General features: G+C 40.3%; 1 protein-coding gene across 2 annotated transcripts in view; it reads left to right on the top strand.

Annotated features, from left to right (window-relative positions):
• The window catches only part of mtf1 (metal-regulatory transcription factor 1), a 70,559-nt gene extending 59,432 nt beyond the window's left edge, over positions 1 to 11,127 (top strand). For both annotated transcript variants that reach the window (XM_043717898.1, XM_043717899.1), the window contains exons 8-11: positions 621 to 723; positions 5,341 to 5,894; positions 8,868 to 8,931; positions 10,331 to 11,127. In XM_043717898.1, the coding sequence (XP_043573833.1) occupies positions 621 to 723; positions 5,341 to 5,894; positions 8,868 to 8,931; positions 10,331 to 10,683 (1,074 nt within the window). In that variant the 3' untranslated portion in view covers positions 10,684 to 11,127. The remainder of the gene's footprint in view (positions 1 to 620; positions 724 to 5,340; positions 5,895 to 8,867; positions 8,932 to 10,330) is intronic.
• The last annotated feature ends 2,761 nt before the right edge of the window (positions 11,128 to 13,888 follow it).

Here is a 13,888-nt window from a genome sequence, read left to right as displayed (position 1 = left end):
AGCATTACTGTTGCTGATTCCTCATTACATCAACAGTACCGGTGTTACTGATGACTATAGAAACTAAACTGGACCAGCCATAAAATTACTGTGGTTATAAGAACCGCTCAGAGTTTGGGAATTCTGCATCAGATAACTTGCTTCTTTACTCCCTGTAACCTGACCATCATTCACAAGGCATAAGTTAGGAGTGTGATGCAATACTGTACTTGCCTGGATGGGTGCAGTTCCCACAATACTTGAAGTTGATAAAATCCAGCACAAAGCAGCCAACTTGATTGGCATCCCATCCACTTCAACATTCAACATTGAAACAATGACAGCATTGTTTGGCACATACAAGATGCACTGCAGCAGCTCACAAGGCTCCTTTAGCAGCATCTTCCAAGCTCATGAGCCTAGAGCTCATGAAGGGAAGTGTAATTCCTATGTTAACAAAGTGGGAATGCAAATTTGATATATGGAAAGGATGACTTCAAAAAAAGTGCTAAGATTGATGATGGAGATTTGGGATAGCTCGAATTTTGTTTTCAGGCATTTGAGGTACTTCAGTTTAACTTTGTCTGTTTTGTTGCCTGTGCTGATGAATTGCCACACAATAATCCTGTTTTGTTTCTTAGACTTCAGGACGGGATCTAAGCACTATTTCAGCAGAAAGTATATTTGAATCCATGTTTAACAATATCGATAGCTGTACCAGCCATGATGGCTCACAGCAGACAGGTACGAAAATGCTGACTGCATCTCGAATAGATGTATTCTACTTTATTTTAACTGTACTAATGGCCCAGATCTATTCTGTTCAACTAAAAATAAATGTAAATTTCTAGTAACTCCTGTGAGCTTTAAGTGTTGAGGGCTACAAAAACCCAAGATGATTTTAGATTTGATCTCTGATCTGTAATGAGTTAGTCAGTCTCTGGCGAGGCAGCAGCCATGCACAGCAAGTGACATCTGCATTCTTGGACAAGAGTAGTGGGGTCTTGGTGAAACCTGTCAAACTTGCTGCTTTTCATTACTGGTCCGTAATCTGTGCTGAGAAACATGAATATGGAAACTGAATGATCACATGTTTGGGCTGAGTTCCTCCTCAGTGCTTGAATTGCTCATAAGAGCACCATATATGAAGCATTTGGTTGAGGTGACTGAAGAGCTGTCTTTACCTATGTTTCAAAAAAAAACTAGCACAAACCTTGCCCATGGGGTGAAAGAAGGATCATCATAAAAATGAGGGAGCGGTGTGCCACGTGGCAAAGTCTAATTCTGGATCTGGTAATCTACGACAACCCCAATTTTCAGAATCCATAAAAGAGTAGAATCGAGAATGGATTTGTCAGTTTAATTGTTTCAATACTCTACCTTAATTGTGTTAGTAAAAAGGGTAAATCAGTATATTTCTGTCCATGTAGGCAGAGAACACTTATTTATCAACATGCTGCAGAAAATGGGGGCGATACTAAATTAATATTTTGCATCAGTATTTACTGTGGAAAAGGATATGGAAGATATAGACTGTCGGGAAATAGATGGTAACATCTTGCAAAATGTCGAGATTACAGAGGAGGGAAGTGCTGGATGTCTTGAAACAGGTAAAGGTGGATAAATCCTCAGGACCTGATCAGGTGTACCCGAGAACTCTGTGGGAAGCTAGAGAAGTGATTGCTGGGCCTCTTGCTGAGATATTTGTATCATCGATAGTCACAGGTGAGGTACCGGAAGACTGGAGGTTGGCAAACGTGGTGCCACTGTTTAAGAAGGGCGGTAAAGACAAGCCAGAGAGCTATAGACCAGTGAGCCTGATCTCAGTGGTGGGCAATTTGTTGGAGGGAAACCTGAGGGACAGGATGTACGTGTATTTGGAAAGGCAAGGACTGATTAGGGATAGTCAACATGACTTTGTGCGTGGGAAATCATGTCTCACAAACTTGATTGAGTTTTTTGAAGTAGTAATAAAAAAGATTGATGAAGGCAGAGCAGTAGATGTGATCTATAATGAACTTCAGTAAGGCGTTCAACAAGGTTCCCCGTGGGAGACTGGTTAGCAAGGTTAGATCTCATGGAACACGGAGAACTAGCCATTTGGATACAGAACTGGCTCAAAGGTAGAAGACAGAGAGTGGTGGTGGAGGGTTGCTTTTCAGACTGGAGGCCTGTGACCAATGGAGTGCCACAAGGATTGATGCTGTGTCCTCTACTTTTTGTCATTTACATAAGTGATTTGAATACGAGCATAAGAGGTACAGTTAGTAAGTTTGTAGACGACACCAAAATTGGAGGTGTAGTGGATAGCGAACAGGGTTACCTCAGATTACAACAGGATCTGGACCAGATGGGCCAATGGGCTGAGAAGTGGCAGATGGAGTTTAATTCAGAAAAATGCGAGATGCTGCATTTTGGGAAAGCAAATCTGAGCAGGACTTATACACTTAATGGTAAGGTCCTAGGGAGTGTTGCTGAACAAAGAGACCTTGGAGTGCAATGTTGCCAGGGTTGGAGGATTTGTGCTGTAGGGAGAGGCTAAACAAGCTGGGGCTGTTTTCTCTGGAGCGTTGGAGGCTGAGGGGTGACCTTATAGAGGTTTACAAAATTTATGAGGGGCATGTATAAGGTAAATAGCCAAAGTCTTTTTCCTGGGATCGGGGAGTCCAGAACTAAGGGCATAGATTTAGGGTGAGAGGGTAAAGATATAAAAGAGACCTAAGGGGCAACCTTTTCACTGAGAGGGTGGTACATATATGGAATGAGCTGCCAGAGGATGTGGTGAAGGCTGGTACAATTGCAACATTTAAGAGACATTTGGATGGGTATATGAATAGGAAGGGTTTGGAGGGATATGGGCCGGGTGCTGGCAGGTGGGACTAAATTGGATTGGGATATCTGGTTGGCGTGGATGGGTTGGACAGAAGGGTCTGTTTCCATGCTGTACATCTCTATGACTCTGATACAGAAAGCCAATAGGTTTCTTACCCTGTTGATTATTTAATCTTTGGGCACCCATTACTGTAGAGATGCATGTACAAATGTGTACACATTTGGAAGGGAAGGGGTGATGTCCAGTACGAGTTGGACAGGTAATCTAGAGAGTCAGGCTTTTGCCCGAAACGTCAAATTTCCTTCACCTCGGATGCTGCCTGACCTGCTGTGCTTTTCCAGCACCACACTCTTGACTCTTACACTCCAGCATCTGCAGTCCTCACTTTCGCCTGGTAATCCAGAGACTCCGGCTAATGCTCTGGGGATGTGCATTCAAATCCCACCATTGTCACACTTCAGACAAGTTATATACTCTGCGGTAACGATTTGAGATTTCGGAGATGAGGAACTTTAATTTAGTTCTCCTTAAAATGGCTAGGGGCTATAACTTTTTATCTTACCTAAAGTAGGTAATGTTTGAGATCTAAGTTAATTAGTAAGAGAAAAGGATTTTTGAACAAACTTTAGAGCAATTAAATTCCAATATGCAGTAAAAATGGATATTGGACAACTGAGTACATCTTTCTCATCCAATATGGTTCAGACAGGTCCGATGGATTTCTTGGCAAGGTCCCAGACATGAGTCACTATTGGATCACCAAATTCATCGCAACTTTGACCCTTCTATAAGGAATTTCAGTTCTTAATTTTCAACACCCAGCTTCAGAACTTGCTCAAAAGCTGTTCATACATGACTGCCCAAGTCCTGTTAGTTCAGTCCCCTTTCCTTTGTCGGCACTCCCCTGGAAACTGTTCAGAACCTTCACATGGGCACAGTTACAGCTTTTATCTACCCCCCCTTAATTTAAAGCTATAAAGGAAAGTCCCCTTTCCTTTGTCGGCACTCCCCTGGAAACTGTTCAGAACCTTCACATGGGCACAGTTACAGCTTTTCCACAGATAGTGAGCTTTACTAAGTTAGTGCTGCCCCTGCTTTTTCAAAACTCCTGAATTTCTCAACTATATTAGCAAATACCGCTTGTGAGCTTCTTTCATTCCTGCTCTTGGCTGCAGCTAGTTATTAATAACTAGCAGGCCAATTCTGAAGCCCCGCAGCTTTTCCTGAGTGCCAGTCCCAACACAACTATATTTGCTGGCTCCAAAGACTGCTCAGTGTGTTAGAGCAGCACCCTTTTTGGGATATCCCTGCCACTGATTACCTCACACTCAGCTCTATCAGGTGGCACACCTTTTATGGCTTTCTTGAGTCCCATGTTCTTGTTTTAGTGCCAGTCTTGCTTTTATGCATGCTGTGGCTATGTCCTACAGCTGAGCTCTGAGCTTACTCTAGACCTGGGTGGACAGGAGTCCTTGCTGGAACCCAGAATCACGTGAGTTTGGGTTTTTTAATGATGTGCATATATACAGATACATGTGCATACATGCATAATATAAAAACATACATCTTCGCTTAAATTATTTTTAAGGACACAAAAGAATGGTTTGAAGGGTTTTGAATGTGAGTGCAGTATACTTGTTTATTGGGGGTCAGTTAGTCCACTTGGCTGGATGGCCATGCAGAGTGATGCCAACAACATGGGTTCAATTCTTGCACTGGCTGAGGTTAACATGATTCTCAGGTTAAAGCATCACCAGTCGCGTCTCTAATGAGCAAGCAGCCTGTGGTCTGGTAAGAGTGGTGACTCTATCATCTTATTATTTTAGTTCCATCTGTCTTTTCTTACTGTCCCCACCCATGCAAAAGCCCTGCATGAGGTTCAGCTGTTAGTGTGTAGAAGGTGAATGTGAAGCTCCAACAGTGAAAGGGAAGGCAAATTACTCTTTTTCACGTAGAGAAATTGTTGAGATAGTTACAACCTTCAACTTAAACCCATCCAGCAGGGAAACAGACACTTTGGTCCAACCAGTCCATGCTGAATGTAATCCCAAGCGAAACTAATTCTCCTTATGTGGTTTACTACAATGTTCAGAACACCTTTCACGGTTATTGCATTTGAATGTTCTTGTATTTAGAGCGCTCGTCATACAGGGAAAAAAAAAGTTTAAATGAAATCTTTCTCAGGATATTTTCTCCCTTCTGAGCAATGGTGAATCAATTACAAGAAATACCCCTTTCAAAAAGGAGATATTTTTCAAACCTTTCATTTTTTTTATTGGAAATTTGGTTTATTTGGTACAAGCTTGCTATTTCTGATTGGATACTGTCCATGATGCGTGAGTGCTCCACTGAGATTATACCCCTGATTCTTGTTCAAAAGTTAGGCAATTTATCGTTTGAAGGATGAAGGAAGTGATAATGTCACATTCGCATGGCTTGTCTGAAAATTCCCTGTTAAACTACATAATTGTGATTTGTTTTTTAGAAATTTATAATGTACAAATATTGTTTTCTCTCCTAAACTTCAGATGGAATGATTGGAATACCAGGGACGTATAACAGTGATGCGCAACCTGCAGCCATTGTTAACACTGCTCTAGGAGATTCTGGATCGTTGTTGTCTTTTCCCATCCCTCTTCAAACCATGGCACAGTCAAATGTTGAGAACCATTCCCAGCAAGCAACAGGCCCCCTTTCCACTTCATTGGATGCTTTGGCTACTAACGCTCCCCAGACGACATTTGGGAATCCCACCAGCATTTTGCAGACATCTCAAGTGCCTGTCCCAGCCATGACTCAATTCTCAAGCACTCAGCAAGAATTCAGCCAACCTACTCCAACGCTTCCACCACCAACTCAAGGACTTCCAGCTATGTCAAGTAATGGCCTACCTTCATCTGGCAACACGGAGTCAGGGCCATCCATGGTACAAACTGTGCCTTTGGGTACAAACACTTCTGGTATAACTATTACTCCATCACAGAGCACCACTATTTTACAACCCAGCATTGTAATGGCAGACCAGAACCTGCAGTGGATCATTAATGGAGCCAGCACTGTTCAGCAGAACACAGAGACAACGGTGAGTATGTATGGTTTAATCAAACCTTTTAAGCTGTGTTTGCAATCAGTGTTCTGCACGTGCACAGCCAGGCAGTAGTCTGTTGTGAAGAAGTGTTTGCATATGAAAATATGGCCATGTAGCAATGTTAACAGCAAACTGGGCAGGGGGAATAGGGAATATTGTTCAACTGGCGAGAGAGCTTTTGAAGTATTGTTGTAAAAGAAGGGTAGAGCCTTTGCAATGTCTGGCCAACAGTGTATCTCCCCTCAACCAGCATCACAGAGTAGAAGTTGACTAATTGATTAATCTAATCAGAATGTTGCTAGGACAGTTTTTTGTGTCTGGAAAGCCATTGTTATTTAATTCATTGTAGGTCTTGGGCTGTTTTGCTGGGCAACAATGTTATGTAAATACAGAATCGTTAGTGTATATGAGAAGATAATGTGATGTCTGTGCCAAAACTGTACATTCCAAGTATCCATATCCTTCTCTTTAAATTAATAATTATTTTCCAACAATGAAACTTCTCAATTTATCAACATCTACAAGAGTTAAATCATATTGCCTGATTTGTCATCAATTAAGTGGGCGGCACGGTGGCACAGTGGTTAGCACTGTTGCCTCACAGCGCTAGAGACCCGGGTTCAATTCCCGACTCAGGCGACTGACTGTGTGGAGTTTGCACGTTTTCCAAGTGTCTGCGTGGGTTTTCTCCGGTTTCCTCCCACAGTCCAAAGATGTGCAGGTCAGGTGAATTGGCCATGCTAAATTGCCCGTAGTGTTAGGTAAGGGGAAAATGTATGGGTGGGTTGCGCTTTGGCGGGTGGACTTGTTGGGCCGAAGGGCCTGTTTCCACACTAAGTAATCTAATCTAATCTAAAAGTATAGAGGTTTTTTATCTATTGAAAAATTAAGATCTACCTACTTTATGGTAGGAAGATATCTTGGGCATTTTTAGTAATCAGCACCAGGTGATGTTTAATTTGTAGTTTTATTGCTGTCAAGTTATGCAGGTAGGAATCGAAATAATAATTTTCCTAGATTAGATTAGATTAGATTAGATTAGATTAGATTCCCTACAGTGTGGAAACAGGCCCTTCGGCCCAACAAGTCCACACCGACCCGCCGAAGCGTAACCCACCCAGACCCATTCCCCTACATTTACCCCTTCACCTAACACTATGGGCAATTTAGCATGGCCAATTCACCTAACCTGTACATTTTTGGATTGTGGGAGGAAACCGGAACACCCGGAGGAAACCCACGCCAACAAAGGGAGAATGTGCAAACTCAGTACAGTCAGTCGCCTGAGGCGGGAATTGAACCCAGGTCTCTGGCGCTGTGAGGCAACAGTGGTAACCATTGTGCCACCGTGCCACCCACATGAGTGCTTTCAACAGATTGTGTAGTTTAGACCCATGGATGCAGCAGCTTATCTTTCCCATTGTGAGAAGAACCTCAGGGAAACTCTTGATGCAGGGAAATTTAAACTCCAAGGAATTAAATAACAGTTATTCTGCTGTAATCCAGGCAATTTTCTTTGCAAAGCGAAGAGTTCCACTAATACCCCATATACTGAATGAAGCATTTGTTCATAACTGCTGCTTCTATATGATCTCTGATCTTTTAAATTCTCTTGTCAAGGAATTAATTACAATGGTAATCATCTTTCCCATGATATTCCATGAAAACATTCTAGACTCACGTCATGCATATCTTTTAGTCTGATGAGTTGGAACTTTTTAAAAAAAATTGTAGCCATCCAAGATCATAAAAGTGAAAGAAAATACAGGTGTTTAGCTCATTTGAGCCTGTCTTGACCTCATTTATTAATTTCATTTAACTGCTGTTTCTTTTGCTTCTGGAAATCTTAAACTGCCAAACCATTTTTTGTAATTACTGAATGCTAATATTTGTATTGCAATCCAGAAGGTTGTGCAGGTGGATGCATCTGACAGCTGATTCCAGATAAAGTCCAAAAGTATAATTCTTCCCATGATCTTTTTGCTGAGTCATTGCATGCTGTTTGTTAATAACAAAGTCTTCCATAACCTAATTCTTCTTGCCTTGCTGTGAGGTAGTCCAGCCAAAACCCCCAGGCCTTCATCTAAACTTCCAAAGCCACATTGCCTTTGGTAGGTTTTAATGAAAAAATATTCAAGTAGATGAAACACACGTGCCATACAAATAATTGTAGCAATTATCTTGATGCTTCTGCCCAGGGATGACTTGGTGAAACATGCAATTTCCTTGATAGTCCAGGTTAGTGAGGAGTTTTCTTACTAAAAACAGTTCGTAGTGAAATTGAATCAGGTCAGTCCCCATTGAGGAAAGTCTTAATCATTTCTTTCATCACCATCCTCCTTGGCAACATGTATATGTAACAATCGAAAGAACAAGGTAGTTTCTAACCATCACTAAACCAAATATTTACTTTTGTGGAATCCCGCTCTGCGCAAATAGTCTGTTTTCACTTGTTGCAGCCTTGACTACATTTCAAAAGTACTCCACTGGCTGAGAAGTGCCTTGGGATGTTCTGAGGTTGTAAAACATAACATATAACTGCAGCTCCTGTTTCATTTTCTTTTATTCTTTGTCTGGTGTGCTACCCTTATGCCTTTTTCATTTTAATAGTAAAGACACTGAAGTTAAGCTTGGTTGTCTTAAGCTCAGTGTATTTAGCCCATACGTAAACTGAAGGGCTTAAAAGAAAATTACGCTAATTGAAGTAATCAACATTTACATTGAAGTCTAACGTTGCTGACAAAAAAAACCAAACTATGCAGTTTGCTGTTAGATTTTATCAGTTTGGCATCTATCACATGTTAGAAGCGCGGTTTCGCTACAATGATGGAAAATAAATTGACATGATTTGTAAATAGCTTCAGTGCTATTAGATGGTAAAATGAATTATTTTGTAGAACAAATGTGTGTTTTTAAGACTAATAAATAAGTTCAACTTATTTTCTAATGATTGTTCTTTTATTTCAGCATCAGGGGCCTAAAGTTGAAAAAGTATTTTTTACTACAGCCATACCAGTCGCTGGCAACACAGGTAACCTGGTGTTTTTTTTATTTCCTCCAAGTGACCAGGGTTCTTAAATTGCAGAGCAGCTTTTGAGCTGATTTAATCCAAACTAAGATAAAATATTTCTAGGTGTCTGACCTTTTGACATTTTTTCAGAGGCAAAAGCATTCTCTATGATCTATTCTTTTCATATTTGTCCTTGAGTAATGCAGTATCGACAAGGTGCTTTTTATTGTCTTGAGGACTTAAAAGGCCATGAACTTAGATGGACTTCTTTGATGGGTTCTCTTGCAACATAGGATAGTCTAGAAGATTTTGGTACTCGGCTTGTAACCTATGGCCAGTTTCAAACTAAGGTCACATTGTAGGCTCAGAAAAATACCTAACTCCAACTAGCTCATGAGCATTGTTCAGTAAAGCAACTCCCAGTTCAAAACAAAGGTGCGACGCGGTTGCCCTACCCAATTGTTGCAGGTGATTTGAAGCTCTCAAGTCAGTGAACAAGAACACAAACAAATTGTCATCCCCTTTATTCAGTCTCCAAAAATGCAGCAAACTTTGTACCAGCATGCTCAATAAACTGGCAAAAATTATTTACCTCAAATATTGTGAAGTTTACTTCATTATTGCATCCTCCACAATATCTGAGTAGTCAGTTGAGGGTGCAAGTAAGAAACCCCTCTGCCTGTAAGTCTTATTTAAGGCAAGGTTGCACAATTATTTAAGTGATTTGTGGTGTGAATAAACTATGCCAGTGCTGTGTATATACTTGGATTATGTTTCAGTTACTTAGTCATGGAGATGTATAGAACGGAAACAGACCCTTCAGTCCAATTCGTCCATGCTGACCAGATATCGGAACCAATCTAGTCCCACCTTAGTGTGTGTGTTTGTATATCGATTCCATGGACCTCATGATTATCTGGAATTTTTGATCATCCGGCACACTTCTGGTCCCATTGGTGCTGGTTAATATGTTTGCTGTATCATGTTGTGATTTTAAAGATTTGTTCACAACCTGTGGGTATTGGTGGCCTTACTTACCCACCCCTAATTGCCTAGTTAAGAATCAAGCACCTTACCATTGGACTGGAAATACATGTAATTTAGACCAAATAAGAGCGGAATATTTCCTTTCTTAAAGGACATTTGAGAACCAGTTTGGTTTGTTTTTAATAACAATCAATAGTGGTTATGAGGTTGTCATTTAAGCCAGTTCTTTTCTCCATATTTTTTATTGAATTCAAATTTCACCATGTGCCACATTAGGATTTAAACCAATTAACCCCAGAATATTGTCTGTCTGGGTTCAGGATTAACAGTCCAGTGACGTTATCACTGCCTCCCCGCAGTGTCTGTGCCTTGTCCTTTTGAGACAATTTGTATCTTTTCTAGATAAATGTCTCTTATTATATTTCTCTTTCAGGAAACCCAGTGCAGCAAATAGGGTTGAGCGTCCCAGTCATAATAATCAAGCAAGAGGAGTCTTGCCAGTGCCAGTGTGCCTGCCGTGATTCAGCGAAAGAAAAAGCATCCAACAGCAAGGAAAATCCATCGTCGGAAGCTGGTTCTTCCCAAAAGCCCCCTGATCAGGAGCAGAAACTGCTGTCATCTCAGACTTTCCCTTCTAATGCTGATGAAAGCAGTCAGGCCACACAACAGCCTTTGCAGACGGACCCTCCAACAGACTTGAACAATATGGATATGTCTGCATTTCTTTCTCTCGAGAGTCCTGGGACCCCTTCAAATCTGTGTGGTATAGAGGCGAATGACATGTAGGCACTGCTGCAAAAGGTGAAGAAAAGAAGATAGACTTGAACAGCTTCTCCAAGTAAAGTTGCTTACATGGCTGTTTCTCTGGATTAATTTTCAAAGAAATTTCCATCTTTTACTAATGCAGGGTTTTAAAAAGAAGTCCCTGTTACACAAGTGCCGTTTATACTAAGCATTTTGTTATTAAGTAAATCCAGAAATGCTTTGTTTAAACTGAGGAAGAGAATGCTTTGATTCCACATTCAGTTCGGAGTCAAAGCTTGCAACACTTGGAAGGTTCAGTTGGACCTGGATTGTGTCTGAAGTCTCAGCAAGCAAGAGGGAGAGGGGATGCTGGGATCAGGGTTTATTGCACAAAATAAATGGCAAGCATCTGTCTTGGGTGCAAGGGCATCCTATCATTGTTCAGTGAATTGAGCAGTAGACTGGATTGAGGATTTTCCCGAGTTAGCTGCAAATTGAAGGCCAATTGGGTTTGAATCATTTCACTGGTTTAAAATCTGGGACCTACTCTTTCTTGGCCTGCAGAAAATGCTGATCAGTGTTCTGATGGGAAGAGTAAAATGAAAAGAATTATGGTGGAGCATCCGATTTGTCATCAAAGGATTTTTATAGCCTTTATGTAGCTCACTTTGAGCCCCTGGTGACCAAATGCAGAACTGCAGCACTAATGCATTGAGAAAGATCTACATTAAGCCTTGGATCTGAATATTTTTACATAATCAGGTATTAGTAAGTTTGCAATTAACTTCTAACCCTTAACTGTAGTAGTCCTACTTCAGATGATATAAATTTAAGGAAAGATTCTGGTCACTTTTAGTCCTTGTGTTTATTTCCTGGATTATTACTATTAGTGAAAATCTCAATCCTGTTTAGGATGGGTCATGTCACTGACCTATTTTGCAAAGTACTGGGAGACTTACTGCAGTTCAGTAAGTTTGTGATGTCATGTGCTGCAATGCTGTCTCTAAGAGCTGGATGTGGATCCTGTCCAGGGTAATGGAATGATCTGCTAATAATGTTGAAATGTCTCCATCTAATTCCTGAAGAATGATATGACAAAATGAAACTTCACTCATTTGAGCACTGTTTGGCCCAAATCTCTATTGAAGAAGGCTTTGAGGTTGCTGGCTTGGGAAATGGTAAGATTGTGCTGGTACGGGAAGGAATGCTGCTATGAGCTTAACTTGATGTGTTTAGGGTTCTCTTACTTGAGCTTTCAACTGTATTTATTTAAGTGATGCTAAAGGGGAAGAAAACATTTTTCTCCACATCTTATTCATTCTCCAGGCATGTATCATCTTAATTTAGAAATCAGAGTGGGCTCTTTGTAGTAGCAAAACCATTCCACTGAGAAAAAAAATCTCAAATCCCTTGTTCCATAATTAGAACAAATCTGAATCATTGGACCAAAATTCTGGATGTCCCATTGTTTCTCACTGTTTCCCAATGTTTCCAGCACTTAATTGAGAGTTTATCAGATGATTTAATATATTGGGTGATTTAGCATTCTTTGCACATTTACTGCTGTGGTACATTAATGCAGTGTGGCTCAGAAATGCATGCATATTAAATAATCAACTGCTTCCAGATTAACACTAGTCAACTGTGTAAAGTTGCTAGTTATGCAGAATCCACTTGTAAACTGCAGATGAATGTACAGTGGAACCGTTTAGGTTATAAATGTGGGAGTTGAATATATAGGAATATTGTGAGAATTATTTGAGCGTTATGAGCCATGAATTTGACGGCCACTTGTAAATGTTTACTAAAACCCATAGGTCTAGATTTTAATAGTTCATTACAACGTGTATTGAATTTATTAATACTGGGCATATTTATCACAATCTGTTTTAGCATCATTCTGCTTCTGTTTTCCATCGCAAAGCCATTGTCAAATTGCAGTCAGAGGATTTCTGAATAAAACTGATGCTGATGTATCTTCAGTAGCATGAATAATGCTGCTGAGGCCACAATGTTTAACAAGTAATTCTACAAATTGGTTTTGTTTAACGCCACTTCACATTTCCTCACCTGTATTTATCAAGCATTTAATTAAACAGTGGAGGTCTGTGCAAAATAAGTTCAGATTTCAAAACACTTTGGCTTAACCTACTGAAGTATGATGTAAATGAACTCCGGGTAGTTAGTTAATGTATTTTTTTTTCAAACTCCAGTGCTACAATTGATTCACCCCAAATCAGTGAGATTGAAAATACCTGTGCAAACATTGTTGAAATAAGTGTGGGCAGTCTTGAGAGGTGTAAGCCACCAAAACACTGTTTTCTGTAATAACCAAAGTGCAGCAGGTCTGGCAGTATCTGTGGAGAGAGAAATAGAGTTAACATTTTAAATTCAAAATGGCTTTTCAAAATTAAGCTATTTCTAATGTTCTACAATGAGATTCTCATTCAGAAAGACCATAATTACTAAAATTGGAAGTGCAGACATCATTGCTCAATTGGGGTGCTTTCCAAATGTCTGCTGTAAAACACCCAAGGGTTGAAAGTGGATTCCCTCTGCATGTACACTTGCTGTAGTAGAACAAAGAACTGTGGATGCTGGACATCTGAAACAAAAATGGAAATGCAGACAGTTCTGAGGGAGAGTCACTGAATGTAAAAGTTAACTCTGCTTTCTAATGATGCTGTCAGACCTGCTGTGTTTTGCTAGCAATTTTTTATTATTGTCCATGCTGTACATCACCTGAGAATATTCAGTGTTGATAATTAATGCCATAGCTTGTCACAGTTTGCTAATAATCTGTACATAGAAGGATGGGATTGAAATTGTGATTTGAGAAGAGGGAGAAAGGTTGTTTTTGGTGCATTTTCTTTCAGGAATGGGAAAGTAGATGAAGTAATGCAGCATCCCATCAATTGGCAGTAAAAAGAAAGGTGTGAATGTTGGAAGTCTGACTTGAAAGTGAGATTTGGAGGAGCTGGTGTTAGACTGGGGTGGGCAAAGTTTAAAAATCTCAACACCAAGTTATAGTTCAACAGGTTAACATTTGTGCTTCCAAATAAACCTGTTGGACTATCACCTGGTGATGTGTGATTTTTAACTTTGAAAGCGAGGTAAGTCAAACTGAAATTGGAGGATCAGTTTTGTAATATCAGTATTGGTAATAGTAGTATTATCATAACACTACTCAGGTTTCCACTTGATGAAGCATAGTGGATTAAATATTCAGAACCAGTGTCAAGTGTTT

The sequence above is a fragment of the Chiloscyllium plagiosum genome, chromosome 27 (genome assembly GCF_004010195.1).
Source record: "Chiloscyllium plagiosum isolate BGI_BamShark_2017 chromosome 27, ASM401019v2, whole genome shotgun sequence".
Taxonomy (NCBI): Eukaryota; Metazoa; Chordata; class Chondrichthyes; order Orectolobiformes; family Hemiscylliidae; genus Chiloscyllium; species Chiloscyllium plagiosum.
This window is presented reverse-complemented; position numbering and strand designations above follow the sequence as displayed.